A 27933-nucleotide genomic window follows, 5' to 3' on the forward strand; every position below is an offset into this window, starting at 1 on the left:
CTCCTCCAGCCTGAGCTGTGCCAGGAGTTACTGACCTCCCGTGCCAGGCTGTGGAGCTGCTATCATCATGCCATGATTTTCCTCTGGGAATGTTTGCCTGGCTTGGAACCACTGGCCTGAGCCAGCCTGGCTGAAGAGACCCAGGAGGTGGCCACAGACCCATTTGGTGAGCAGCAGAGCATCACCTCTAGCCCAGGCACAGCTCAGCATCCAGTGCAGGATCTGACACCATCCCCAGGCACACAAGCAGATCATGTCCCTACAGCCCAGTGAACTGTGACACCTCTGGGAATTTACTGGAAAGTCCTACCCCCTAACCAATGCTCCTAGGAACAGCCATGTGTGAAAGAAATAAACAACAAGCCCTCAGAAAAACACGAGACATCAGGAAATGCTTAATGTGAAGTACCTGAAATGCCCCTGACAGTTTAACTAGAGCATGGAGTAAGCTGAGAAAATGTATGAACAAATAAATTAAGCAGAGAGCACACTGCAGACAAGTTGGCATGTAGGTGTCTATTGAGAAAGCTTAAGGACAGCAAGGGGAAAAAAAACAAACCCAAGCCCAGGCATAATATTCTTCATATTTTGGAACAGAGCTCTCAGATAATGTACCATCCAAACCACTCAAAATCACCATCTGCCAGAATGTCCTTCAAAGAAAAAAGGTCTAAAAGTTCCTGAAGCAGCAGTTGAGTCATATCAGATGAGAGGTTGTTTCTGTCCAAGGAAAGGCCTTTGCACTCGAGTGAGGAATGCTACACAAAAGCATGACTCTTGTGGCCACTGCTACACATCATATGATGTGACAATGAAGTTTTTGAGTCTTGACCATGACATGTCAGCTACATCTGGAAAGAAGCTCTTTAACAGTTCCTGTTATTTCACAAGTTACCTGCAAAGGTTTCCAGATCCTCTTCATAATCTTCGCTGTATGAAACATAAAATTAAGAGTCTACATGCAACTGAAGACCCTGAGGAAACCATTCCAGTATTGTTTCCAACATTAGGATACACCAGAATATGAAGAGCAGGTCTGTGTTTCTGATGTGTAAGGGCATATCTTATAGTGATCAGTGAGTCAGGCTCTGCTTCAGGCCAGCAGCTGGATCCCTTCCTGGTGTAAATCTGGGTACCTGCTCCTGTCCATGAGGCTGTATGACCTCACACACACTGAGGGCCAACTGCATCAGACACAAGATTGCCAAGAAATGTGTGCACCGTGTATTAGACTCAGCCATAAATAATTTATGATGTTGGAGAAGGCAACTACACTTTTAGGTGTGGAAATATGCAGATAAAACAGTCCTGACTTTCAATCTGCACTCTGCACTTCTGACCCTGGAGTTTGGGACCATACAATGCATTTCTAAAGCCTCTGCACCTCTCAACGCACATCCCACAAAGCCCCAAACCCCACAAAACAAAAAGGGCACCTAGCAAATGGAGCCCACATGGTACCACCTGAAGAACTAAATGTGATGCCCCAGCACGAGGCAGACTGGGCTCCTTCCCCTGAACCTGCAATATCCTGCAGGCCAGTCTCCTCCTGATTCAGCTTCTGACCCTGTTCCCCTTTGGTGTCAGAAGCACCATGTCTGTGGGGCTAAAACCCCCCTCCAAAGACCATGGCAGTTGCTATATTTCTGAAGCCAGCATCTTGCTATCCTAAAGCAGCCCAGGAGAAAGGAATAGGAGGGAGAAAGGTGGCACTTGTAACTGCACCCTCTTTCAGATCTTCCCCAAGAGAGGGCTGTCAAGGGGAGAGGAGGGAGGCAGAATTATCCCCCCTTGGACTTTGTACAAACAAAGAGTTGAGGGAAATCAAGAAACAACCAGAGATTCAACACCAAATCACTCTGGGTAAGTCTGACAAGCTGGATGAGGATGGACTGAGGAGAAGAGCAGGGTAAGGGCTGTGGCAAGGAAAGGGGAGAAGACAATTTTGGGGGATAAGACAATGTGGTGTGTCACACGCCAAGAGAAGCTCTCAGTTTCTGCTATCAGAAATAAATCAAGAGAGACAAAGAGAAGCACAGAGCCCACCTGGTGTCCCGGGGTGGCCGGGGCTCACCTGGACAGGGCGGCTCCCAGGACGAAGGCAGCGTGTTCCTTCAGCGCCGCCTCGGAGCTGTTCAGCCCCTCGATCACCAGCCGGAGCCCTCCCATGGACAGGAAATCCTTGGCATTGTCCACCTGGGAGAGAGCAGGTCCCCATCAGCACGAACCCCCAGCTCCTGGAGAACACCACCCCTCAGAGAGCACAGCATCCCTTCCCTCCTGGTCCAACCAGCACAGTTTCAAAGCAATTAAAAATTCAGAGGGAGCGGCTGTAGCTGAATTCTGTACAGTCCTGCCACGATGTCGTGGCTGCAGAGGCACAGTGTCCTGATGGGTGGCTTTGCCACATGCAGAAGGCACTGCTGGAAACTCAAATACTTTGATTATAGCCACCAAAACTGTTCCTGACATGAATTCTGGTAACTCGGGTCAAAAATTCAGTACATCTGATCAGAAAACTCCAGCTCTTTGCTCTCTCACCTGAGCAGGCCTTTACTGGGAACCCAGGGAACCCCACATTTGGAAATGCAATTAATTAATTGATGCTGCAATTGTAGCACCAGGAGTTAGGGATGTTTAGGAGCCTGTCAGCACCAACAGTGCACGTTGTGCTGCCTGGGGTGAGGAGCACGGGCAGTTCTGGGAATTTTCCATGAGTACCATCAACAACTTCATGTGGACAAGGAAAGAAAAAGCCAGTCCCTGCTTGGAGGAGCCAGCCAGGAACTTCCCCTCAGGGCAGCCCGAGAAATTATTTTTCTAAAACAAAAAATATTGGACTAACTGCCAGTAAGGAAAAAGTTTACACATTGGTGGGGGATTCATCAGCCTTTGACTCTAACCAGATGTGGGGCTAACCAGGCACAGTCCCAGTGGGCATCTGCTCCTGGAGAGGAGATCAGAAAAGGCTCTGAGTGCTTGCAAACAAAATTTAGAGAAACAGCACAAAGTGCTTCAAGTACAAAATTCAATCCAAAGTCAAATCAATGCATTTTGGTATTCAAGGATTTTTTTTTTCACAGTTTAAAAGGGGATCTGATGAACACTCAGAACTGCCTGTGCAAAAAAATCAGGGTTAGAAATTCGACATTTCTCCTCCCTGAAAGACAGGGAGAAAACAGCAATCATTGGTGGATGGGAACAGAATATAAAAATGAGTTATCAGCCAGGCAAAGCGACCCCCTGATGGGGTGGGACAGGACAAGTGCCACAAGGCTTGCAGGGTGTGTCAGGCTCCAGCACCATGCTCCAGCTGGAACGCTCTTCTAGTGAACCATGACTTCATGCTCAGTGTTATATTTATCCAACCATGTACCTTCACCAAAATTGGCCATAAGTCAGGTATTTTAGGTACCCAAGAGAAGGAAGAAGCTTTATGTCCTACGGGTATGTTGTTACCAACCAAAGCAGGACCTGGGGAGCTCCAGCTCATCTCTGCTCCCACAGGGACAATACCCACCACTTGCTGTTCCTCTGCAAAGCTGGTCTCTGCAGGTCTGCTGGGGCTGATTCAGGATTTGCAGCAGCTTTTGTATCCTTTCAGATCCCATTCTTTTAACTGTCCCTATAAACCAGGCCTGCCAGAACTCTCACTTTTCTGCAGACCCACCTTTGTCTACAAAGAAGTCTATGCAGCAACCTAATTTCGGCTGTCAGTGGGTCCTTTTATTGCTCAGCCTGTGTAGAAACTGTTTTAAGGCTGGAATCGGACGTTGACTTCTGCACAATGGACAGGCAGGAGTTTGCATCCCACATCAGGTGTGGGAAAACCAACCCCCACTGTAACCTCACCAGTACAGTCCTTCAGACCGGCTCCAGCGTCAGTGAGACACCTCAGCTGCAGAATATAAATTGTGCTGTAGAGCCTGTTTTGAAGATGTGTTTATCTTTTTTAACTGGAGCCTGTTGTGAGAGCTCCTTCCCTCAGCCACCGTTTTAAAACCAACAAAATCCCCAAACTTAACAACTTGAAGGCATTAACCTCTCTGGGGAGCGGCAGATGCTGTGAGGCAGCAGCTCGTGCCTCGCTTCAGTCCACTGGAATCGGCACAGAAGGAAAACCAAAGATCAAAAGAGCTCTTGAGTAAAGTACACAGGCAAAGTGGGAGAGGAGAGGGATGGGAGAAGAGCAAATATGACAGCAGTTATTCAGGGAGCGGCTTTGAATCGGAGGAGAAAGAAAACAGGGAAGGAAGGCGAGAGAGAAAACATTAGGAAACAAGAGCAGGGAAAGCAGCATGTCAACCATAGGAGATGGAGAGGAAATTAGCACTGAGAGATGGTGTAGCATGTCAGAGGAGGGGAGAGAGGAAGATAAGGAGAGTAAATAATTGAGAGAAAGAGGCTGCAATGCCTGAGAACAGGTCTTGGCTCCACACACGGCTGTGCAAGCACCATGAATGCTGTTTATGAGTTACGCTCTGCCCTCCTCACATTTGCATTTGGTTTTATGCATTACAGATAACTCAGCAAGCCAAACCTTCCTGCCCCTTCTCCAAGACGAGCTCCTGAACATGCCAAGCTGAATCCTGACTGAGGAGAAGCAAACCAGAGCTGGCAACACAAATCTGAGCATACACAGGGCCCTTGGGCTGACTCTTCAAAAGCAGGGGAGAGCATCTCTCCATGGGCTGGGCACTGGCCACGGCTCCTTTGCTCCCTGCAGCGCGCTCGGAGCCAAGCACTGCTTCACATCCCGCTGCTCGGGGGGCTCATGACCACACCACGGAGCAGGGAGCATCCTTTGCTTGCACACCCTCCAGGGCACAGCATTTTCCACTCGACAGGGCACTCTGTGCCCCGGAGGCAGCAGCAGGATGGCCGGGAGCCAAACAGTTATCAAGAGCCATGGCACGTCACCGTTCAGATGGAGGATGGGGGAAGCGGGACCGGCAGAGCCGTCACTGGTCCCACATGAGGAGGGAGCTGCTCTGGGCCAGCCACACCTGCAAGGATCCCTGTCCTCCCTCGGCTGGGACTCACTGCAGAGCACTCCTGACAGTTCAGCCCTTCCAGGGTTATGCGGCACAAGCACATTTGGCTGCTGTTCAGTAATTACATTAAGCCAGTGCCGCTAAAGTCAGTCCCAAGCAGAGATAATGCTCTGGACGCATTCAACTGACTGGAAGAAGAAAGAGGAGGAAAAGCCATGCTGGCTTAGAGACAAGTCATATTTCTTATCAGCTTCCTGCCTGACGAGAAGGTGCTGCCCAGCCATCTGCCCCGCCAGCGCGGGCACAGAGCAGCGCTGTGATCACGGCACAAAGGAGCCCTCTGTGCTCCCGCCAGCCTCCCTGCCAGTCCCCCTTTCTGACCCCTTTGATGCTGGATGTGGTTCCCTTTGATGCTCCAGTCCCTGCTCCTCTCACCAATCTGAAATTGTTTGCCCCATCCTGTGCTACGACAAGCAGGCGGGATTTTATGCTGGAATAGTGCAGATCCTTACACTGGAATCTGAAGCATCCCAGGGTGTTTGGGGGCCGCTTTTCAGCACGCTGGAACCCTTAACCAGGCAGGATTAGCCCTGAGTACAGATATGAAGCTCTTTGGGCAACCATTGTTCACACTTATTCTCTGAGTCAGGTGGATGCCATCAGTGAAACAAAAGCAGGGAGAACAAACAGCACAAAAGCTTCTGCATGCCCAGGACAGGGATTTAGTGTGAAATTCAGGACAAAGAGCCCTGGAAATAACACTTCTATTAGCTGGCATATGGACTCCCTCTCTCAGCAACACATTCCTTCAGCTATCTGCCCCTAAAGTACCACATTTGGTTTAACAAGTGACATTCCAGTGAAAGGGCACCTCCCAAGAGTTGTCCCATTCACCCTCTGAAATGATAAAGTGACACTGGAAACTCTCCCAGACCATTCCCAACTATCCCAGTCACTGGGGAGGGAGAAGCCAAGTCCTTTCCCATGAGGCAGAACAGAGCCTCGATGCCCAGACACTCACCTAGGGGTGGCACAGGGAAGGCACCAAGCCCAAGGGAGGGGAGCTCTGTAGAAATGTGTCAGCTGAGAGCAGAGCAAGAGAGATCAGAGGGAGGGGGGAAAAGTGTGAGCCCAAACCTGAGGAAGAAAGACTTCAGGAAATATATTCACCCTCACACAGAGCTAATTAGCACAGTGAGGCTCTACATGCCACTGCTTACTCAAGCCAAGACAAAATAGAGGTTTTTAGGTGTTTGTTGCCTCCTTGGTTTAAAAACATTCCCTGTGAACTGATGTAAGGGCACATACCTGCAACCACGGCAGCTTTCCATGGAAGCAGCAAGAAAATAATTATTTTCTTAGCAGCCACCACTCTACTTACCCAAATATGGCACATAAAACCCCATTTTGTAACATTAAGCAGATAAAAGAAGAAAAAGAGAGGATAAGAAAACCCACCTGAGAACAGACAACAGATCAGGCAGCCCCTAGGAAACTTCTGGCTCCTGGCACAAGCAATGATTAATTCAAACCTGGATATAAAATAAGCCTGCACTAGCCCTCTGCTGTCTGTTATTGTCCCAGGATTATGGTAATTAAGCAATTTGTATTACCTGATACTGATAAGAAAAATAAACCCCCGTTTCTGACACCACATCCCCTGGATTTTACATGGTAGTTACTAATGCATTCTTGTTACCTGGTGAACATAATATTCGAGATCATAAAGGGCTGCTACTTTTTCATCCAGCGTGGAGGCAGAACTGTTGAATTTGCTGATTAATTTAACCATAATTTCATAATCTGTTTCCATCTTCATGTTCAGCTTTTCAAACTCCTCCTTCAGCTGCTCTATGGGCCGGAACTTCTTCCTCACCTCTTCCTCTTGAGCCTTGAAAGCAGGAGGAGGAAACCACATGTGAAGATAGGAGATAAAGAGAGACAAGACAGACACAGAAAGAAATCCCAGCCTCAAATTTACAAGGGGAACCTGGCTGTCCATGCCAATGGATTTAGTGCTGTGCACTAGAGAGGCAGGGGCAGCATTGGAGGGTCCTTCTGAGAAGCCCAGGAACCCAGTTATCTGTGACATACCTGCAGCACCAGTGAGCACCAGGGCTTTGTACACCACTTCTAGGTCTGTACACCATTTCTACATCTATACACCATTTCTACACCCCATGTCTTTCCAGTGCATGGGGCCCAGAGGCAGCATTGCTGTTCTCTGTTCGCCTGCAAGTAGATGTTCTCAAGATCTGACTGGAAAAAGCCCTGAACAACCTCCCTGAACCCACAGCTGACCCTGCCTGCAGCTGGAGATGGGGCTGGAAAGCTCCAGAGGTCCCATCCAGCCTGAAGTGCCCAGTGACTCCATGCCAGTGACACCCATGATCTCCTTGAACATGGATGAAGATGCTTTTGCCATCCCAACGTTCCAGGATGGCTTTATCTCTCAGGGAAAGGTGCACTCACTGTGGGGACAGAAGCTGTCAGAAAGGGAAGCAGAAGGAGTGGTGATAAGCTGGGGGTAGCTGAAGTGCCAGGCCAGGGGGCTTGGCCAGGGGACAGCCTGTCCTGAGCAGGGCTCATCTCCCTGGTAGTAACAGCACCCCAAGCGCTGCCACGAACCAAGAGAGCTGACAAAAGACATGTGGTGAGAAGGAAAATGATCTGTCAGAGATCTAGGAGAGCCCCAGAGGCACGGGAGCACTGGTGGCACTGGGACAGGCGGAGACAGAGCCTGGTGCTGCAGGGCATGGATGAAGCAGAGAGGCCAGGCTGGAGCTGGGCTTCCCTAGAGCAGGAGAAAGCCAGAAAGACCCTTTTCAAAGGGATTCATCACAAACACAAATACCAAGCCATGTTTGTACCCAGGAGTGACCCCCAACGGGAGGGTTTCCACGAGCCCCAGTCCCCTGCAAGCACTGCCCTGCTCCTCACACAGCAACAGAAGCCAAGGGCTGGAGCCATCAGGGGAAAAACAAGTGAGCAATGGAAGTGAAAGCTCTGTCAGCCTAATGACTGCTGGCCAGTTTACCACAGGTACCACACACAGTGCCACCCCCACCCAACCACTCCAAACTGCCTTTGCCGGAGCACAGACAGGCACAGGCTCGGTGTAACTGAATTTCCTCTGACACAGTTCCTTCAAGGATGAATTTGCTCCCTGCAGGAGTGACTGTAAATGGAATACTTTAGGTCCATTAGATGTAGCTGCTTTTAGCCCAGTTGATGGGACAAAAGCTATTCTAACAGGGGGTTTAAAATATGGCTTATTTTCATGTAATAGAGCATCGCTAATTTTTGCATTTCAATGATCCTCATTTCCAGCAACAATGAAATAATCTTAGAGCATATGAAATACTGCCCTGCTGCCACATAAGGGGAAAAAAGCCTTACTCTGACTTCAAGACTTCAAAGCCTTGAATTCTACTTCAGTTGTCCTTCAACTGAGCCAATGCCAAGGCAGCAGGAGCAGTGAAGGCCTAAGGAAATGCTGCTGAGGGGGAGAGGGCAAAGAGGCTGTGACCCCCCTGAGGAGTCACATATCATCCCACCAGTGGCTGGGGACAGTTCCAAGCCTGGAGAGGGCTGGAAGCAGCACTTCTATTCTATTTTACTTTGGGTTGGAGCTTGTGTAAGGAAACTTCAGCCTGCGCTTCACCATGGCCACTCGGGTTTTGCTACCCAGGGCATGAGATTGGAAACCTAAAGCAAGGAGAGTAGTAACAGGGAAAGGAACTCCCTTTATAAATACTGTTACACTGCAATCTGGCCACATTGGGGTCTGCAGAGATTTTTGTGAATCGAGCAGCAGTTGAATAAATAAATCAGGTTGCCCAGAGAAGCTGTGGCTGCCCCTGGATCCCTGAAAGTGTCCAAGGCCGGGTTGGATGGGGCTTGGAGCAACCTGGGCTGGTGGGAGGTGTCCCTGTCCATGGCAGGGGGTTGGAAAGAGATGATCTTTAAGGTGTCTTACAACCCAAACCATTCACAGAATTATAGAATCATACAGAAAAGCCAGGGAACTGTATCACTGACAGGTTACCAATGGTACTTTAGGTTTATGTTCACCAGATTAGTCTGCCCAGTATTTTCCCAAGCAATCACTTTAACCATCATATTTCTGCAATGTGTACCACAAGGTGTGTTCACAGCCCTGCACTGTGCATTGCTTTACAAACAGGGAACTCTCCTTACCTTCCTTTCTGCCTTCTCACTTTCCTTCATTTTCGCCAAGGCCTTTTTGAGCTCCTGGGACGTGAATGAATTTGCATCGACATCCACCTTGCCCAGTCTTGCAGAAGAAACAAAACAAACCAGAACATGTTTTGAGTAAACAACTGCATCTATACTGTTTTCACTGTGACATACTAGCAATGGCTAAGGGCAGGAGGAAAGGGATTAAAAAAGCACCACACTCAAGAAAAGATTAGTCTGAGTGCTGTATTCTGTGAGTGGTTTGCACACACCTCACCCTGGCAATCAAGAAAGGCTCTGTAATCAAACCCTCCGACCCAAAATCTAAAGTTCTAACACAATAAAAATAGCTGATTAATTTATGCCTCAGAATTTCATGTCGTAATACAGAAAGCACCCCTGTGACACTAAATCATTGCTAAGGACTCACAAGCTTTAACCTGGAGATTTCAGCTGAAGTTCTGATGAGCATCATCAGTCAGAGCAAGGGTAAATCCACACAGAAATCACACAGAAATGCTAAAAACCATGTTGTGCTGCTCTTTACGCCTTTCTCATTGGTTCAAGGAGGGTTTATCTGGGCCACAATCACTCTTGCATGGATAAAAAGGAAATCCAGCTGCTGAGGCACCATGAAGATAAAGAGCATCTCCATGCCCTGAGCAGGAGTCAGTGGGAGAGCGAGGAAAGAAGTGGGAAATCCCACACACTTCAGGAAAGAGATTCCCCACAGAAACTAAACCTGTCTTGGTTAGGAGGGTGCCAAGGGGAAAGTCAGCACCAGTGGAACGTTTAGAACACGTTTAACAATGTGGGTGCAGGAAGGCAGTGTGATCCCTGGAGACCATGGCAGCGTCTGATGGGCCAGGGAAAGCTGGGATCCTGCTCCCAGCTGGAACAGGGCACCTGGCTCAGGTCACACAGCCCCTCACAGCTGTTCCCAGGGGCTGAGCTCAGAAAGCAGTTTCAGACCAACTGCTGCAGATATTACAAAGGACTAAATCTCATTTAAAAAGCCACACTGCCAATTTAGTTTCGGTGTCGTAGCATGAGAAGCCATGAGGGTGTCTCTGAATGTGCACTGAGGGCACTTCCACTGCCATCCTGAAGGGATCACAAAGGACAGGGCTCCGTTTTGAGCACTGCTGAACTCTTGAATCAGCAATTAAGTCTCAGGAACAGACGATAATTGGGTGCACCAGGGAACATAGCCTCTAATAAAAGGCATGAATCCTGCAGCCCACCCACCCTGCTGCACCTCTTGTACCTTTTTCTTCTTCTCTCTTCTCTCGTGTCACTTCTCCCATTTTCACTGTCTGGGAGTTTGGCTTCTCTCTCTCCTGTCTGCAGGTTCAGCCTCACGTGTGACCCTGCAGGAACAGCCTGACCTGCAAACAAAGGTGGGGTTATCTCAGAACATCTGCAATGTTCCAGCTTTGTGAGGAATTGGGAGCTGAAGGCACACACTCCTCCCCCAGAGAAAGGGAGAAAAGCCGCATCCTGCACCAGGAGCAGAATATCCACCACCAACTGCCCTCCCCTCCAGCAGCACCTCTGAACCACAAGTGCTGCTTTACCCTCCCAGATATGCCACCCTGAGCCACCAAACTTCTCCCTGTGCTGCCAGGCTGGCTCTGAGCCACAGCTAAGGTGGAACCCTGAGCCCAGCAGAGCATCAGCTCCCTCCTCCCTTCCAGACCAGTTCCTAGGAGAGCACTAAAACTCCACAGCAGGAGTGGATTTGGAGACTATATGGAGAAAGGGGAATTGGTTGCTGATTGGGGCATAAAATGCAGCTGCCAAAGGGAAATCAAAGCATCCTGCAGAGTCCAGCCAGGTACACTGAACATCAAGGCTGGGCTGAGTTGGAAATACTGTATTAAAAGGAATATATGATCACTACTATCTGCCAACAAAAATACACAGAATACATTAAGCTTTGGTTTTAAATACAGAAAAGATGGGGAATTGAAAGTGTTTTTCCTTGGTCACAGTTCACCACAAACACATCTCGGTGGCCAGCCCAGCACTGGGGTGGACAGGAGGCAATATTTGGTTGCTTCTTCTTGATGGTGCTTCTTCTTTTGATGCAAGAAATCTGCTTGTTTAGGAGAGTGAGGCTGCAGCTGAATGACTGCAGAGACCTCAGCTGTCACAGATGGACCGACAGACACACAGCTGCTCACCTTCCTCCCTCTTGATGAGGAGTCCCTATTCAGCCTTTCCTTTATCTCTTCCCTTTTACCTAAAAAGACACCTCAGATAACATAACACAGCATGCAGGAGACAGGGAGCATCTCCCACCAAAGGCAAGTGAAGGCAAGGGTAATTATTTTGTACAATAAATACATGTACTCAAAGACAAAAAGCTCTAGTCTCAGGAACGACCGGATTGATCCCTCCCTCTTCAAGACCAAAGAGACATTTCCCTGATCAAAGGACCTGGTGCTTCCTACACAAGACTAGGATGTTTGTCACAACTCAGACAAAAACATTTCAAAGCCCACAGCAGGTATACATGCATTTAGAAAAACCATAAAAATCCATTTTGGAGGATTTCCTATTAAAACAAGGTGCATTTCTGATAGCTCTTCTTTCACTCCACCACATCCTGCCCATAGGAAGTTGCCTTGGTTGGATATGCAAGGGGACAGATGTGATTATCTTCCCACCTTAAACTATGCAAGGACAGGCCAGATATGCCTCCTCCACACCTGAAGTGCTTTCCACTTTTTTTGAGCAGATCCAAACCTCCTCCTGTTCCTTTAACTTGTGACACATGGGAGCTTTAACCTATGTCTATCTAGAGGAGCATCTTCCCACGCTGAAAAGGTTTTGCAGGAATGGAGGAGCCATGCCCCTCACAGGTGCTGTAGCTGGGACATGCTGGTCAGAAAGGAGTCTGTAGGATGTCCATGGAAAGGACAACACTGCATCTCCTCTCCCTGGTTTAGGAGACACAGAGACAGGGGTCTGCCAGCAAGGAACACACAGTAAAAGACAACCTGGTCTGGTGGAGGGTGTCCCTGCCGTGGAGGGTGGAATGAGATGAGCTTAAATGTCCCTTCCAACCCAAACTGTTCTAGGACAAAATGTCATCGCGTGCTGATGCAACACAGGGATGCACGAGGACATGTCCCTCCCCCGCGGACACAAACACCGCCCCGGGGAGAAGGCAAGGGGCGAGCTGGGTCCTTCCCCTCCCGGAGCCAGTGGCTTTCCTGGCCGTGTCGCCAGCGCTGGGACAGCCTGGGCACAGCCCCAGCAGTGGCGGCAGCAGCTCTGGGCTGTCGGACACAGCCAGGAATGCCGTCCCCGCCGGAGGAGCACGGCTCCGTGCCCCTGCTCGGTGTCCCTGCCCGGTGTCCCTGCTCCGTGCCCCTGCCCGGTGTCTCTGCTCGGTTCCCCTGCTCCATGCCCTGCTCCGTGCCCTGCTCCATGCCCTGCTCCGTGTCCTGCTCCGTGCCCTGCTCCGTGTCCTGCTCCGTGCCCTGCTCCGTGCCCTGCTCCGTGCCCTGCTCCGTGCCCTGCTCCGTGCCCCTGCTCCGTGCCCTGCTCCATGCCCTGCTCCATGCCCTGCTCCATGCCCTGCTCCGTGCCCCTGCTCCGTGCCCTGCTCCGTGCCCTGCTCCGTGCCCTGCTCCGTGTCCCTGCTCCGTGCCCTGCTCCGTGCCCTGCCCGCCGCGCTCCCGCCGCGCTCCCGCCGCATCACCCGCTCGGCTGGCGGGGGAGAGCGAGGAGGAGGATGGGCTGTGCTTGACTGAACCATCCAAACGGAACGCAGGCTCCAGAAGGGCCGGCTGGCTCCGGGGGACCGGCCCTGCCGTTTCTATTTTCAGCGAGCGGTAAATAAAACAAAACACGAACCCGCCGCGCACACGAGCTCCCAAACCCAGCGCAGCCAAACTAAGGAGGCGGCACCAGAGAGGGCACAAACCTTCCCTGCTTCTGCTTCTGCACATTAAACGAGATTTGACCAGGACCATCCAAACCCCAGAGCAAAAATCTCTGCCTTGATGTATTTAAGCGGCTACAGGGATTTCTCCTCGCTCTGAACACAGGTTCATGCCACAGCAGGACAAACATGCTGCTTTAATACATAAACCATGAAAAACATCCCTGTTTTCAACAAAGAGACTGACATTGTCACTTCAAAATATTACAGCTGCTCAAGACAGGTCCCCAGTCTTATGTAGTTTGGGGTATTTTGAAGTATTATTCATAAAGTGTGTTTGAGGGTGGGTTGACTTGAATAATGTGATTAAAATTGCTGATTTAAACGAGTAAGCTGGAAATCCTGAATTTTAATCATGTTTCAATATGTAGTGTCTAGACATTTCCCTTAAAAATAGTCGATTCTCTTTGATTCCTGTAATTTGATACTATTCAACAACTGGGACCACGCTCTGGAGCAATACATATGTAAGCAATTACACAGCTTCACATGCTGCTAAAAAACAATCATATCCTTAATAGCTTTTTCCTGAGAGAAATTAATTTTTTACTTATTGTTTGCATTAAGTTGCATTTGGGAAATAAAACTCAATTAAAAAAATATAAAAACATGTTTATATTTAAGCCATTTTGTGACATTTTTTCTCCTTGACACCTTAGACAAATCAAAGATGTGTATCCACAGGTAGGCATTGCATATACGTGTTACTGGATGGTCTCACTTCCCAGACAGCTGCTAGATCTTCACTCCTCATAAAGGGAAAGAGGAGTTTCCATTCTAATTAATTTCCCACCTCTAAATCGAGTACCCAGTGAGCAGAAATAGCTGTGAAATCCCCTCTGTGAACCTGCTGAAAGGGCTACAGCTGTGGAGGCAGCAGCAAACCCCTGCCCCCACAACCTGTTTGTGCTCCTTACCACTTAAAAAATATCCCACACATTAAATTTCTTAAACCACAATTAAAATTGTTTGAATCATAGAATCCCAGAATGGTTTGGGTTGGAAGGGACCTTAAAGATCATCCAGTTCCACCTCCCTGCCATGGGCAGAGACACCTCCCACTAGCCCAGGTTGCTCCAAGCCCTGTCCAACCTGGCCTTGGACACTTCCAGGGATCCAGGGGCGGCCACAGCTTCTCTGGGAAACCTGTGCCAGGGCCTCCCCACCCTCACAGGGAAGGATTTTTCCTAATATCTAATCTTTCAGTTTGAATATGTGTCCCTGCATCTCCTTGGGTTGATGGATCTCAGAGAGAGAGCCACGGGGTTTGAGCAGCTCACCCAGTATCCCTGACAGGGACATGCCACCCACCTGCCACTCAATCACTCAGCTGCCTCACAACCAGAAAGATAGTGTCCAACAGGTAAAGCACTTCCAGAGAATAAAAAACCCCTTGTGACTGCAGGAATGACAAGGTCTTTATTGGGAATAGATGACAAAGCAAAATGACAGCATTTATTTTTCCAGGTGGGAGACACTGATCCTGTGGCAACACGCTGCAGGGATGGAGTTATTCCTGTTCTCCATTTAATCCCTTTATCAGCTGCAGAAGCACCAGGACAGGCTTTGCTCTTCTCACAAACCATCCCTACACCTGGGTGCAGCCACGTGTCCGAGCCTCTGCATCCCAAAGCTCCCGGCCTCCTGGAGCTCCCTCCCTGCGTTAGCACTCGATCTGTTCGGACATGCTCTGTCCTGAAAGTTGCTTAAAGTGACGCCCAGGAAGACTTTAATTTATAGCCCCATTCTTTTAATCTTGGTCAGCCAGATTTTTTCAGACACCTGTTTATATCTCCTTGTAATATATTGGCTGGAGCAGCAGCACCGGGGCCAGCTCCGAGGCAGCAGCTCCCTCGCAGGGGTTCTGCTGACATTTATAAAGCGAAGCGATTCCTCTCGCCTGCTTTATGTTATCAGCTAAACCTGTCGGCTTAAATTATTGCCTTGTAACCAAATCACAGCTATCTGTTACTCTGCTCTGGGTACGCTTCCCAGGCTCTGTGCCTATATCAAGCTTTGCAGAGGCTGAAAACAAGATGATAAATAAATAAACAAATGGAAAACAGACTCACAACTGAGGCAGGATCAGGTGCATTATACAACACTAAGTAAAAGCACAAGGGTGCTGTGTGGAATATGCAACACTCAATAGTGTTATCCAGGTGATATCCAAGGAACTCCAGCCCTTTTCTTCTAGATCAACCAAATGACCAACCATTTCCTCTCAAAAGGAGAATGCTCTCATCCTGCCCAGCTCCTTTCCAGCACACTGGACTCGATGATTCTTGTGGACTATTCCATTATATCCTGTGTGATTATTCCATTTACTGCTGGCCACAGGTGGTTTTGAGTTTCAGCGTGGGAACAAGGCTGAGCCCTGACACACCACACAGCAACAGCGTTAAACACAACCAGGTAAGTTGTACCTCATACACAGACCTGCAAACTCCCACTGAGACTGTGCAGTAACTCACTACTCTCCTGGCAGTGGCTTCCCCAGGCCCTCCCCAGCTCTTGGACCCCCAAGCTTTCATCCATTGACTGCCCAGCAAGAGGGGCCCAAGAGGGACGTGAAACTCCCCCCCTCCAGCACCACTCTGTCCCCTGTGGCACAGGAATGTCCCCTGGGAAGGTTTCTGAAAGCAGAACAAAGGTGATTCAGCTCAGCAGATCCCTGCTTTGTCCCCAAGTGAGCATTCTTGTTTGCCATTGCAAAACAATTCAAAAATCTATTAAGGGTGTGAAAACAAACCTCAGTTATTGAGTCAGTAAGTGGCTCTGCAGCTCTCAGAAATCACCTCGGTATGTGAGCAAGCCTCAGATAACATCTACCTTCCTTTACTCTTTGTTTCCCTCGAACAGGGAGTGAGGGGAAGGGACTTTCTTTCTGGAACAGGCAACAAAGGAATCTGGAATCAATAAGTGAATGTTCCAGCAAAACACACCGGCGGTGCTGCAGTATTAAAATAATCACACTGACAGAGCATCCACAATGAGTTATCTGATGGCACCTTCTCCTTTAATAAAATAATGATTAAAAAACACAAGGAGATAAATCCCAGGAAGCAGCAGAGCTCCCCACTGCTGCATCAACAGCTCCAGGAATCACCAGTGCCAGGGGTGAGTCGAGGCTGGGGCATCATGTGCTGGTCACACACAGGGGGACACTGCCCTGATGCCTGCTCTGGCCAGAGGATGGGATATCCCACACCCTGGCACACTGGCAGCATGAAGATGTGGCCTGCTTCTCATGTAGAATGCCAGGCTCCAGGGCAAACAGAGGCAGCTCTAGTGCTGGGGGGCTCAGTGTGAGCTCTGACCCCACACTCTCCAGCTGGCACTGTTGAATAAGGAAGCAGCAAAGCCTGTCTCCTTTTTTTTCCTTTCTTGCCTATAAAGGCAAGTCATACCACTCCCTGGATTGCTTGTTATTTCCAAACAGAACATTTTTACATACAAAAGGAAGGGAAGATGTGTAGCAGACACAGGTAAGGAAGAGATGGATTACTGATGGGAAGAGGAGGCCCAGAGCCTGAATCTCATTTATTTCTTTCTGCCCCTTTTTCACTCAGCTACAGCTTTTTGTATTAGTTCACTTTCTGGCACTCACTGCTCCTCTCAGTTAAGTGCCACTGGAAAAGGTCATTAATATGCTCTATGTCACCTCCTCCTGATAGCCTTGGGAGAGGTTTCACAGCACCAAGCCCGAGAGCTTCCCCAGCAGCAGTCCCAGTATCCCTTGGCATTCCCCAGCATTTCCCACACTGCCTCACTCCCAGCACAGGCCATGAGGAAGCTCAGACACTGGTGTCCACATTCCAAGTACAGATTCCTGTGACACTGGATGCTTTACAAATCCACTGCATTTGCAGCTCTTACTCCCACTGGTTCTGTATTCCTGCTGGGAAGGAGCACAGGACATCCTCAAAGGTCCACACCATCAGTGACAATGGGGGCTCTAATTACCTACTGCAATCAATTAAAGAGAACACTCTTTTATAAAATCACTGTATGCTTTCTTGTTCATAAACTGTTCCTTAAGCACTGCAGGGGATGGGATGCAGGATGGAGCCCTGGGGTGACCCCCTGGCCAGTCCCACTGTGCTACCTCTGCCAGCAAGTGAGCAGTCCTGGGGGTGTCAGCATGGTTCCATTGCTGTTGTTTTGTCTTATCATTGCATCCAGACAAACATCCTGCTGTGCAGAGGGCCAACAAGGACAAAGAGATGTCCTTCTCTTCCTGGCATTGCAGAGGAAACCACAAGAGAAGAGTTTTTCCTTAAAACATGAGCAAATGTCTCTCACTGCTGCTGCCTTCTGCCTCCCAGAGCACCCAGACAAACATGGAGCAGGCAGGGCTGGATCCCCAAGCCACAGACATTCAGTCCACAGCAGCAACTCCCACAGGGTCTTCCAGAAATGCCTGAATGGGATCAATTGTTGAGAGACTGAAGAACAGTTAAAAGAACCTCAACAAAATCCTGGAAGTTCCACGTGAGGCACTTGAGTTTGCTAGTTTATCTGACAAATCTTTCTGTAACACTCCAAGCTATGCTAATAAATATCCTGCAATGTGACCTGTCAAAATGGTGATGTCTAACTACAGCATCTTCTTCAACACTGATTTTATTCCATGCTGCAGTAGAGCAGGGACAGAAGACATCTGACATGCTTTCAAGCTTGCCAAAAGTGAATCTGTTCCCAGTTCAACACTCAGCACTGCCCCTGGCAGCAAAGTGATCCCTGGAAAACCCCAAAGTTGTCCTATGCTGAGACATCCCTGTTCCTGCCCAGGCTTCTCATGGGTCCCAAAGCAGCAGCACAACTTTCTGCAGGACTCGAATCCCACCTGAACAGGGGGAAGAGCAAGAATCGTGGAACAGTTTGGGTTGGGAGGGATGTTAAAGATCATCCAGTTCCAACCCCTCTGCCATAGGCAGCAAAGCCACCCCAAAAGGGCTGATCCCATTCCAGTTTCTCATTTACCAAGAGAGAAGCACCTTACTGGTGCTTGCTGGGCTACTGCTCTCCTATGGCTGATGCCACTGGGTGGACTCGAGGTGCCAAGTGCTCCTCACAACCAGGATTCCAGGGAGACACTCACCGGGAGTAACCCTTGGGAGAACTTCCTTGCACTCTAGGATTTTTTGCCTGTTGCAATAACCATGTCTTTTAAGCACCATCCATCAGTCCTACAGCTCAAACACTTGTTTGTCTGAAAAGGGTTTCAGAGCCACTCTTTTGTCCCAGTGCTGAGAAATCTTCTCTGTACTTTGTTTCCCTCAGTAGATAGAATGAAAACATTTTTAAAACGATGCCAGAATCAAATCCCTCCTCCTGCGATTCGATCCACAGCCAGTGGAGAACTAAGGGCTGTGGGGAAGGGGCTTTCCAGTGAGTAACACCTGATTAGAGATGCCAAAGCACCAGTTCAGTTTGGACACTGGGCTGGACAACACTCACAGCTGTCACTTTTCCCCCAGCCAGTGCTCTCCCGTGGCACTGGGATTTACGTTCTCTGGATTGATGGGCTGGTGCCGATGATGGCACACACAGCCCAGCCTTGTGCCCAGGGCTGAGCCAGCTCCCGCCAAAAACCCACCAAACCTCACCCCTCTCATGGCAAGAACCACCAGGGATGAGAGGACCAGACACCATGCACAGGGCAGAGCATGTTCCTCCCAGGAGGTGCCTGCGGCTTCCCGGGATGCTCTGAGATAACAAGCAATGGAAGTAAAGGCAGATGCTAGAGAGGTGCCTGGGAGGAAAACCTGTGCCTGGGAGGTACCTTCCTTCCCAGAGAAGGGGTGACAGGAGGGCTCGGGAGGGACATGTGGTGCCTCTCTGACAGAGGTGCTGCTGCAGCACCTGCTGATGGATCCACTGCTGCTCCAGCAGAGAAACACTTCATAAGGCAAAGGGCCCCTCACAACAAGTGCTCTGCCCCCTTCCACCTCCCTCTGCAAAGGCTGCTCTCCCTTGCACTGCAACAGCAGAAAACACATCAGGAAAAAGCAGCCACAAGGAAGAAAAAGGAAGGGTTGCCCTGTTTAAAATTGGCACAAACATGTTTTCACTTGCTAAGCAAACCCTTCTCTCCAACTCTGAGCCAGGCACTGCAGTGTTACCACAGCCCCTGGCTACAGCAGGAGCCATGTGCTCAGGGATTAAGTATGAGGAACTTGGTTTATTTTCTCTTCTGATAGTGGGCTCAAGTCTGTGAACTGCAGCACTTTAGAGAGTTTAATCCCACATAGGTCCGAGCAGCAGAAGAAACGGAGAGCAAAGGTGTCCAGACACACTCTGGTATTTCATCTCTCCAACAACACGCCAGGCTGCACAGACATTGAAGTGACCTTCGTCCCATCATGTCCCCAAGCCAACATCCATGAGAAACTTACTTACAAAAGCAAGGTTTAATCCCTCTCCAACTCACTACATTATTTATCCCCAAGCCTTCGTAGTGTTACCGCAACTTGTTCAATAGTTGTCATCCCTCAGGTGTATTTGTTACTCCAGAAAGCCCATCTGGGATGCTGAAGGCTTGGCTGCATTCAGAGAAGATCAATGCAGGACGTAGGCAGAGAAGGACGAGGGAGGTGACCAGGAGAACTGAGAACCCAACGAAAGGAACTGAGGATGATATCCATCCTGCCCAATTTTGGGCATTTAATAACTTCTTGAGCCAGGCACTACCAGCTCCTTTACTGTGATGGAGATTAGCACCCCCAGAACATCATCAACCACTATGTCTCCCACATCTGTCACTCCCAGAGAGCCCCTCTTCCTCCCTCCAGGGACTGGTGACATGGCCACCAAAGAACCTGGCAGTGTGGAGGCATGGAAAGGACACAACGGCTCTCTACAGAAGGATAATCCACCAGGACCAACACCAGTGTGAGAATCAGGAGGTCCCAGCCAGCCATGGTTAATCTGTGGTTGGAAACGAGGAGCTGAAGTGCAACTTAAAGATGGCAAAGGGACAATAAAAGAAATTATTGTCAAGGGGAAGGCTGGGAAGTTCAAGAAGGGGTCTTCATGTCCATGTTTGAGTGATCTGTCCTCAGCTTCTGAGTCCGTAACTCAGTCCAGGCTGAAGCTGCAAAGATAGACGTGTACCACAAACAGTCCCTTCTCCCAGCTCCAGCTCGCACCGGGAGCGTTTCAGGACACGCTGTACTGCTGGCAAGGCTGCAGCTTATTGCCTTGGATCCCATCTCCACCCAGTGCCTGTCAGCTGGCTCACCTCACACCAGTCCCATCCTGGCACCAACACCTCCCCAAGCCCAGAGCATCCCCCAGAGCCAAGGGCACCCAGGTCTGCAGACAGCTGGCCAACACTGCCCTGGTTCAACACTGGAAGGTGCCTGATCCGACCCGCCTGGCTGTGAGACCAGCAGGACGTGCTGGAGAAACCAGTCTTCCAGCCACGCTGCCAAGGCAGAGCGAGAACAAATCTGGATAATAAAAGCTGGAATAAGAAGATGCCTTGGAGAGTGCGTTGGTATAGTGCTTTCCCAAGCTCCAATTGAAAGCCTCGTTTCTACAGCTCAGGCAGTCGTGAGGGACATTAGCCTAATTTCTGTCAAGAGAACTTGTCAACACTGCAGTATTTAAGACAGACGCTGAGGACTTGTTTTATCTCACAGATAGATCACTGAGAAAGAAAGTAGCTGTGCCACATTTGGTTCATGGGAAAATAAATTCACATTCTCCCTGGGCCTAATTGGGAGATGCTGTTTTATAACACCACGCGGGTGAGCAGCCTCACATTTCATCACTGCGCAGCTGAGATCGGCCCCAAATCCACTGTGGGCTGAGACACAGGAACACACGGGGAGGGGCTTCTGATGGGCACCCAGGGACACAGAACTGTGCATTTCCCAGCCACAGAGAGTGGGTGAAACACTTGCTCCAGGTCAGGTCCTCCTGCTGGTGGTGCTCACCAGCTGAACCACAACCAGTGGACTGTGGTTTCAGTGCCAATGGGAATAGGAGAGAATTGGCTTTGCCTCCTCAGGAGTACAAGCAGGAGATTGAATTGAACTTGCTTGGCCTGATTTTAGAGATGCTCTATGGATGACTCAGTAGAAAGTAAAGAAAAGAGAGGCTGTACCCTGCTGCTTTAGGAAAAAAGCATTCACATGATCCTGCTTCCATCATACCCCACTGTAAGGAATTAAAACATTCCCAGGAGCCTGGGTGCATTAATGCTGGCATGGCTTCATGCTTCCCATGTGCCAGGCTTGGAGCTGTGTTTGCAACACATCCAAGATTACCCAAGATTATCAAGTGCCGTGGCACAAAGGCTTGTCCGAGTCTTGCAGCTTCCTCACTGAGAAGTTGAAAATGCCCTTTTATTTGCAGTTGTTAGAGGGAAATAACAGCCATGTAACCTTGTGCCAGCCTTGGAACAGAAATGAGTTTGCAGAGGGAGCATGACCCTGAGCTGCAGACCCGAGGGTAGGAGGGTGGCTCTGCTCTGCTACGGATTCTGCACTTGCACAAGAACTAAATCATTACAACAGCCAGAAATGTCCCTCGGGAAGGAAATCCTCTCAGAGATAAATCAATAACTCAGTGTAATTTTAGCATGCAGCCAGGAGAATTTACATTGCCAGGAAGGCTGAGAGCTCTGCCATGGAGACAGAGCCACAGCATCATCAAACAGCCCTGCAGCAGCCCCTGCGCAGGAGCTCAGGCTCCAGGTATTCCCTGCCCAGCCACGAGTCTGGGCTCTGCCATTCCAGGACCTCTATGGATACAAACTGGAGTGACAGCAGCAGGGATGTGGTCCAGCAAAACTCCCTTGGGACAAAACCACCTTTCTCTCTCCCCTCTGCAGCCAGGAGGCTGCTCTCTGCAGTGCTGGCAAAAACACTCCAGATCTTACAGGGTGAGGCATGCAAATACAAAGCACAACTAAACCAGGCACAGGGCAGAGGGGGAGTGCTCCAGCCACAGCCTCCACCCCAGCCAGGGCTACAGGGGTCCCACCAGCCAAACCACCCCCAAAACAGGGTGTGACAGGGATGTGCTGCAACCCACAGTGATTAATGAGACTGCAATTTCCATAATTGTACTAATGCAAAGTACGCTCGGAGAAACAAGTTCAAGGGAACTAATGACACTTTACAGCACAGTTCAACACTGAGCAGTAACTCTGGCAAAAAGGGAAAAAAAAAAAAAGGCACCTAATTATTCAGTAGCTCTTCTCCCAGATTCTCAGGGTCAGCTTGGAGGAGAAGGTGGCCTGAATTATATTTTTGTTTCCAGAACATCAACAGAATTGCTAACTAAGTTCCAGCGGCAAGGTCACAGCCCGCCCGTAGTTATGCACGTCCTCCCTCCCCGACTGCCGGCTCCGGCAAACGCTGCCGGACCAAGGAGAGCCGGGAATGCCGTGTCCTCTGCCAGCAGCTCTAACACCCCCGTGCTCTGCTGCTCCCCAGGGACACGGCACCAGCACCTCTGCCAGCTGTCTGCTCTGGTCCCCTGCAACAACTAACTCCTTACAGGCCAAACCTGGCCTCCACGGAGGCATCTTTTAAGGTCCAGGACCCTGCTGAAGACAAGCCTGACCAGCAACACCCCAATCCAGCCGGCAGCGATTTGCTGTGCCCCCAGACCACCTGCAGACTGCCTGCGGGTACAGCAAAGCCCTGGCACACGGGGAGCTGTGCTGGCAGTGCATGGGGGGCTGGGAAGCAGTCTGACCACAGGCAGGGCAAGCACCAACACATCCATTCCTGCCTGGAGAGCCCCAGAGGGGGACAGTTCCCTGCTCCCTGCACAGAAAAATTCTCCCCTTTCTTCTTTGTGTTTTTAGGACTTGCCCAAAACACACACATGCATGGGGCCTTGTCCTTATCACTGTATGTTCTTTCCCTGCTGCAGGCCAGCTGGAGTTATGGAAGCACTTTGGAGCACCCGTGCTGGCCACAGTAGTGTCACTCATCACATCCTCCTCTGGTGCCAACATACTCACACAGATGTGCCCATGTTCTCTCAGTGCTGATGTGCTTCTCTGTCTGTAAATCCAACTTTACAGCAGCTACAGATGTGCTCTGTGTTTCCATATTATTTCATCAAGACTTGGACTTTTACAAGGGCATGAGGTCACAGGATAAGGGAATGGCTGCACATTGACAGAGGGCAGGATTAAACTGGATATTGGGAAGGAATTCTTCCCTGGGAGGGTGGTAAGGGCCTGGCACAGGTTGCCCAGAGAAGCTGTGGCTGCCCCTGGATCCCTGGGAGTGTCCAAGGCCAGGTTGGATGGGGCTTGGAGCAACCTGGGCTAGTGGAAGGTGTCCCTGCCCATGGCAGGGGGTGGAACTGGATGATCTTTAAGGTCCCTTCCAACCCAAACCATTTTGTGATCCAATGACTTGCACCTCTGAAACGCCAAGATCTGCCAGCAGAGCTGACCCAAAGAGCTGAAGGTACATTGTGACCTCCCCCCACAAAACCAGGACAACTTGTTATGCTCTTACAATGCAGAACATGAAGCTGGATGAAAAGCCAGGGCAGAACAACTCTGCAAAGACAGCACAAAAGAGGAGACCTCACAAGACCTCCGTGTCTAAAACCAAAACCAAAGCCAAAATGAAATGAATGGTCACAAGTCCAGTGTCTCAGGATTGCACTCACAGCTCTCCTGGCAGCTTCCAGGCTCAGCAGCAGCATCCAGCAAGAGGCAACATGCAAAAAGCCAACTCAGTCATGTTTAGGAAGACACATATAAAGCTATCCATCACACAGCAATCTGTGTGCACCCAAATGTCCTGCAACACAATTAGAAATCAATAGCAAGACGCAGAAACCCTCAACCACCCAGTAAAATATAAAGAACACTTGTAATATTGATTTTAAAAGCACCGCGGAGGAGACAGTTGTGAAGGAGCCTGAGAAAGCAAAGCAAAATGCCTGAATTGAAGCCTTTTTTTTTTTCCCCAAAAAAAGACATTAATAATGGATTTTCAATGCAAGAAGAAAAACTGAAACCCACACCAGATTCTCCTGGTAATAACAGCTTTCTGCAAAGCCCAGCTATTAATGTAACAGGGACGTCCATCAATCAAGCACACAGAAAGTACTTTGAGAGCTAAAAAAGGAGCAAGCAAACATCTGCTTTTGGCAACTTAAATTTTGCCCTCAAGCATAAGGAACATAACAAATTATCAGAAGGTTGGGCTTGAGCTCGTATTCCTCCATGCAGGAGAGCTAAATGCTGAGGGTGGGGGTAAAGGTACACAGCCACAATGCTGCTGTGATTTGTCCTGACAAAAAAATCAGGGCCCAGTTTCACTTGAAGACTTGATCCTGTGCCATTCTCAGCAGCCATCAGGCAGCGAGGTCCCAACAGCTAACCAGGGGTGACAGCCACAGCAAGGTGATGCTGACCTGTCTCTGAGCTCACACTTCAGCAACCCCCCGGCTGTACTTAAGGAAGCTCCTGTGAACCCCTCACCACCTCCAACCATCCTCAGCCCATCCAAGACTGTGGGTAGTCCCAGGGTGGGTGACAAGATGTGCCAGCTGGCTCTGAGATGCCCATCACACTCCTCCTCCCTCCCTGCTGCCTGTGGGGGCCGTGGTGGCTGTGGCAGGTCCTCAGTGCCCCAGTGTCCTCATCAACTAACAAGTCACACTTTGGGTCCATCCCACATGAGCCCTGGCTGGGGTGCCAGCAGCAAACCCAAGAAAAGCTGGATTTACAGCAAAAAAACCAGCTGCCAAAGAAAGTAAGTGGGGTGTCCCTACGCCTCCAATGTTTCCTCTCCTTTCAAACACAGGAGGTCAAAGCGAGTGCTGGCGATAATGAACAAAATTTACTGATTCAAGCAGAAGAAGCTGCAGGCATGGCTGCAACTAGGTCTTAATAAATTCTGAAGAGTGACACTATAAAATGGCATTATGGAAGGCTGTATTTATTCTCTCCCCATGCTTTCAGTATCCAAGGTGCTGTGTTACACTTAATAACAGTTTTCTTCCCAGCTGCCAGTGCTGCAAACCCTGACAAGTTGGGGCCAACCCTCCCCCCCCAGACACACACACCTCCACCCAGGACACAGCTTTGGTGGCATGAAGAAGGATAAATGATTAAACCAGTGCTGTCCCCTCTGTGCTGGCTCACAGGGCTCCCTGCCATGCAGCAGGGGGGAGTTTTCTCCCTGCTCCACCAAGGGAAGTGATGCAGCTGTTGTAGGAAGGTACCTTCAGGCCCAGTGACATTTTGGAGCAGAAACACACTGAGAAGGGCCAAGCATCACTGCTGCACAGTCCCCAGGAGCACCATGGCCTGTGCCAGCACAGCAGCCCCACCAGCAGCTCCTGCCTGGTGTCACAGCAAGCTCTGTGCAAAGCATTGTGAAGTCCTCATGGGGGACCACGGAGAGCCAGAGGTGCTCATGGGGGACCACGGAGAACCAGAGGTGCTCATGGGGGACCATGGAGAGCCAGAGGTGCTCATGGGGGACCATGGAGAGCCAGAGGTGCTCATGGGGGACCATGGAGAACCAGAGGTGCTCATGGGGGACCATGGAGAACCAGCAGTCCTCTGGTTCCTTGTGCCAGAACTGCAGGAAACATCTCCAGGCAGTGTTCCCAGCTCTGCTACCACTGCAAGGTGCACTTCCATGACTCCGTATCTGCCTTTCAGACCATGGATACAATCTTTCTTGAGTGTGGTTTGCATTGAGCTTCTTGTTCTACCTGCTGGTATAGTACTCCTAAGCCTCCAAGAAAATCACTTTTGCGTTCAGGCTGTACCTGGGCAGCGCCTTGGGTGTGGATGGAGACCTGACAAGGATAAAGGTTCTATCATTCCATCCCTGTCTGCATCACCTGCACTGCAGAGGACACAAAAGAACCATCTCTAATATTCTTCAGAATAAAAAAAAGGGCAATAAAAACCCCCCACACGAATCAGTTTATAAAGTACAGCAGAGAGCAAACAGTACAAACAACCAGTGCAGGCAGTTTGACCTGATCTGAGGACACTCACGGTGGATGAAGGAGAGTGTACATCTCCTCCTCATACAGTGTTCACACCTCTGACTGACACAGCCTGGTCTGGAGGAGCCTCAGGAATCCCTCCTCTCTTGCTTCCCAGCTGGGCTTTCCCCACAGGGGCAGATACCAGCTCTCCTTGGCAGCCTTGCCTTGCTCCTCCTTCAGGACAAGTCCATTCCACTTCAGGATGCAATCCAAAGGTTTAGGGAGGATCTGAAGAGATCAAGGTGGGTGGAAAGATGACAAAACAGGAGTCAAATGAGAAGCCTCTTGGCTTGTCTTCCAGGAAAGGCCCTGGTCCCAGAGGGTCTTTCCTTCCAGCCTCCAGCTCCTGGCTCCAGCCCTCCAGCCCCACAGTCCCCAGCACATGGGCTCAGGCATTACTTTCTACTGTCTCTCTTCAAAGAAGACTCTTCCCATGTTTGCTGCATTCATATTGCAGTTGATGTGAGCAGGGAGAACAGTCAGCTTCCCCAGCAGGGTTTGCAGCTCTCTGTGAAGCCCACCAAAAGAGGCACTGCTGGACAGCCACCGATCAGCTGAGGTTGGAAACACCTCCGGGATCATCTGTCCAACCCCTGCTCAAAAAGTGTCCCCTCCAGCAGGCTGCCCAGGACTGTGTCCAGCTGGAATGCCTCCTGGGATAGAGACTCCACCACCTCTGTGGCAGAGCTGACCTGCCCCAGTGATCAATCACCCTGCAGTAAACCAGATTTTCCTATGTTTAAACAACGTTTTGCTGTGGAGGTGCCTGGGAAGGGCAGCACAGCCACTCCTCCAGCTTCACATCAGACAGTCTATAAATACCTTCACCACACCTGTAAAACCTGTCACCATGTGCCACCTTGTTACAGCTCCAGCTAATCCAGATACACCCAGGGATAACAATTTTTTGTGTACTATCTGCTGCAGAACAGGGAGATAACTGTAATTAGTAGCACCCTGGTTAGCAGGTGAAATGATAGTGTAATTAATGAAGATGAGGTAGGCTTTGTTTCCAACAAGAAGAGCAGCAGATTCTATCAAAATGTAAATGGAGCTTAAAATACAGACTCAGTGAGCACTTAAAGGTGCTTTTAGAAACACCAGCAGCCCAAAACAGAGAGGTTTCGCTTGGGCTGAATGACAAATCCTAAAAATAGACCCTGGTCTGGGGCTAACATGTAAATTGTTGATTAGATCTATTTATTCACACCCTGCAGTAATGGCAGAGACACACAGCTCCACGTTCCTTCTCTCACTTTGCAGGATCACATTCCTGCTACTGCCACCTGCAAGGACTTTGCAACCCTGGGAGCTCTGCAGCAGCAGAACAGCAGCAATGCCAAGTGACAGGCTGCATACATTAATTCTGTATTCAGATAACATCCTGTTGCAAGTGAATGACCCAAGCAAAACTTCCTGCAGCCTTAAGGAGCAGGCAGAAAAATCAGGAGAGAGGAAGAAGAATGTCTGGACTGAAGAAAGATCTTTTGAATCAGAAATGTTCTCTCTCATTAGAATTTCCTTCACCACCTCTAAAATGTAAACACATAATAAAAAATTAAACATGAATCTAGCGTGGAAGAGTTCTTGCAATAAATGGGAATTAGTTCTACAAAACATCAGGACAGACCCAAGGAGATTACATTTCTTTCCCAAGCTTTTGCTGGTTAAGCAGAGCTGGAAAACAGAGCCATATTTATTTTTTAACTCGGAAGCTTCCTCAGGATGCCAAAGGAAGCTGCTTCAGTAAAGCAGAGCCATTTGTCTCAGTGTGTGCTCAAG

The 27933-nt window shown here is 49.7% G+C and overlaps 1 protein-coding gene across 5 annotated transcripts in view; it reads right to left on the reverse strand.

The window, feature by feature from the left end:
* The window catches only part of SIL1 (SIL1 nucleotide exchange factor), a 99540-nt gene that overhangs the window by 33271 nt on the left and 38336 nt on the right, over positions 1-27933 (reverse strand). For all 5 annotated transcript variants that reach the window (XM_064671419.1, XM_064671421.1, XM_064671420.1 and 2 more), the window contains exons 4-7: positions 10462-10582; positions 9195-9291; positions 6694-6885; positions 2075-2196 (exon numbers count right to left, since the gene is read on the reverse strand). In XM_064671419.1, coding sequence (XP_064527489.1) covers positions 2075-2196; positions 6694-6885; positions 9195-9291; positions 10462-10582 — 532 coding nt within the window. The remainder of the gene's footprint in view (positions 1-2074; positions 2197-6693; positions 6886-9194; positions 9292-10461; positions 10583-27933) is intronic.

This window comes from Pseudopipra pipra, chromosome 15 (assembly GCF_036250125.1).
Source record: "Pseudopipra pipra isolate bDixPip1 chromosome 15, bDixPip1.hap1, whole genome shotgun sequence".
Taxonomy (NCBI): Eukaryota; Metazoa; Chordata; class Aves; order Passeriformes; family Pipridae; genus Pseudopipra; species Pseudopipra pipra.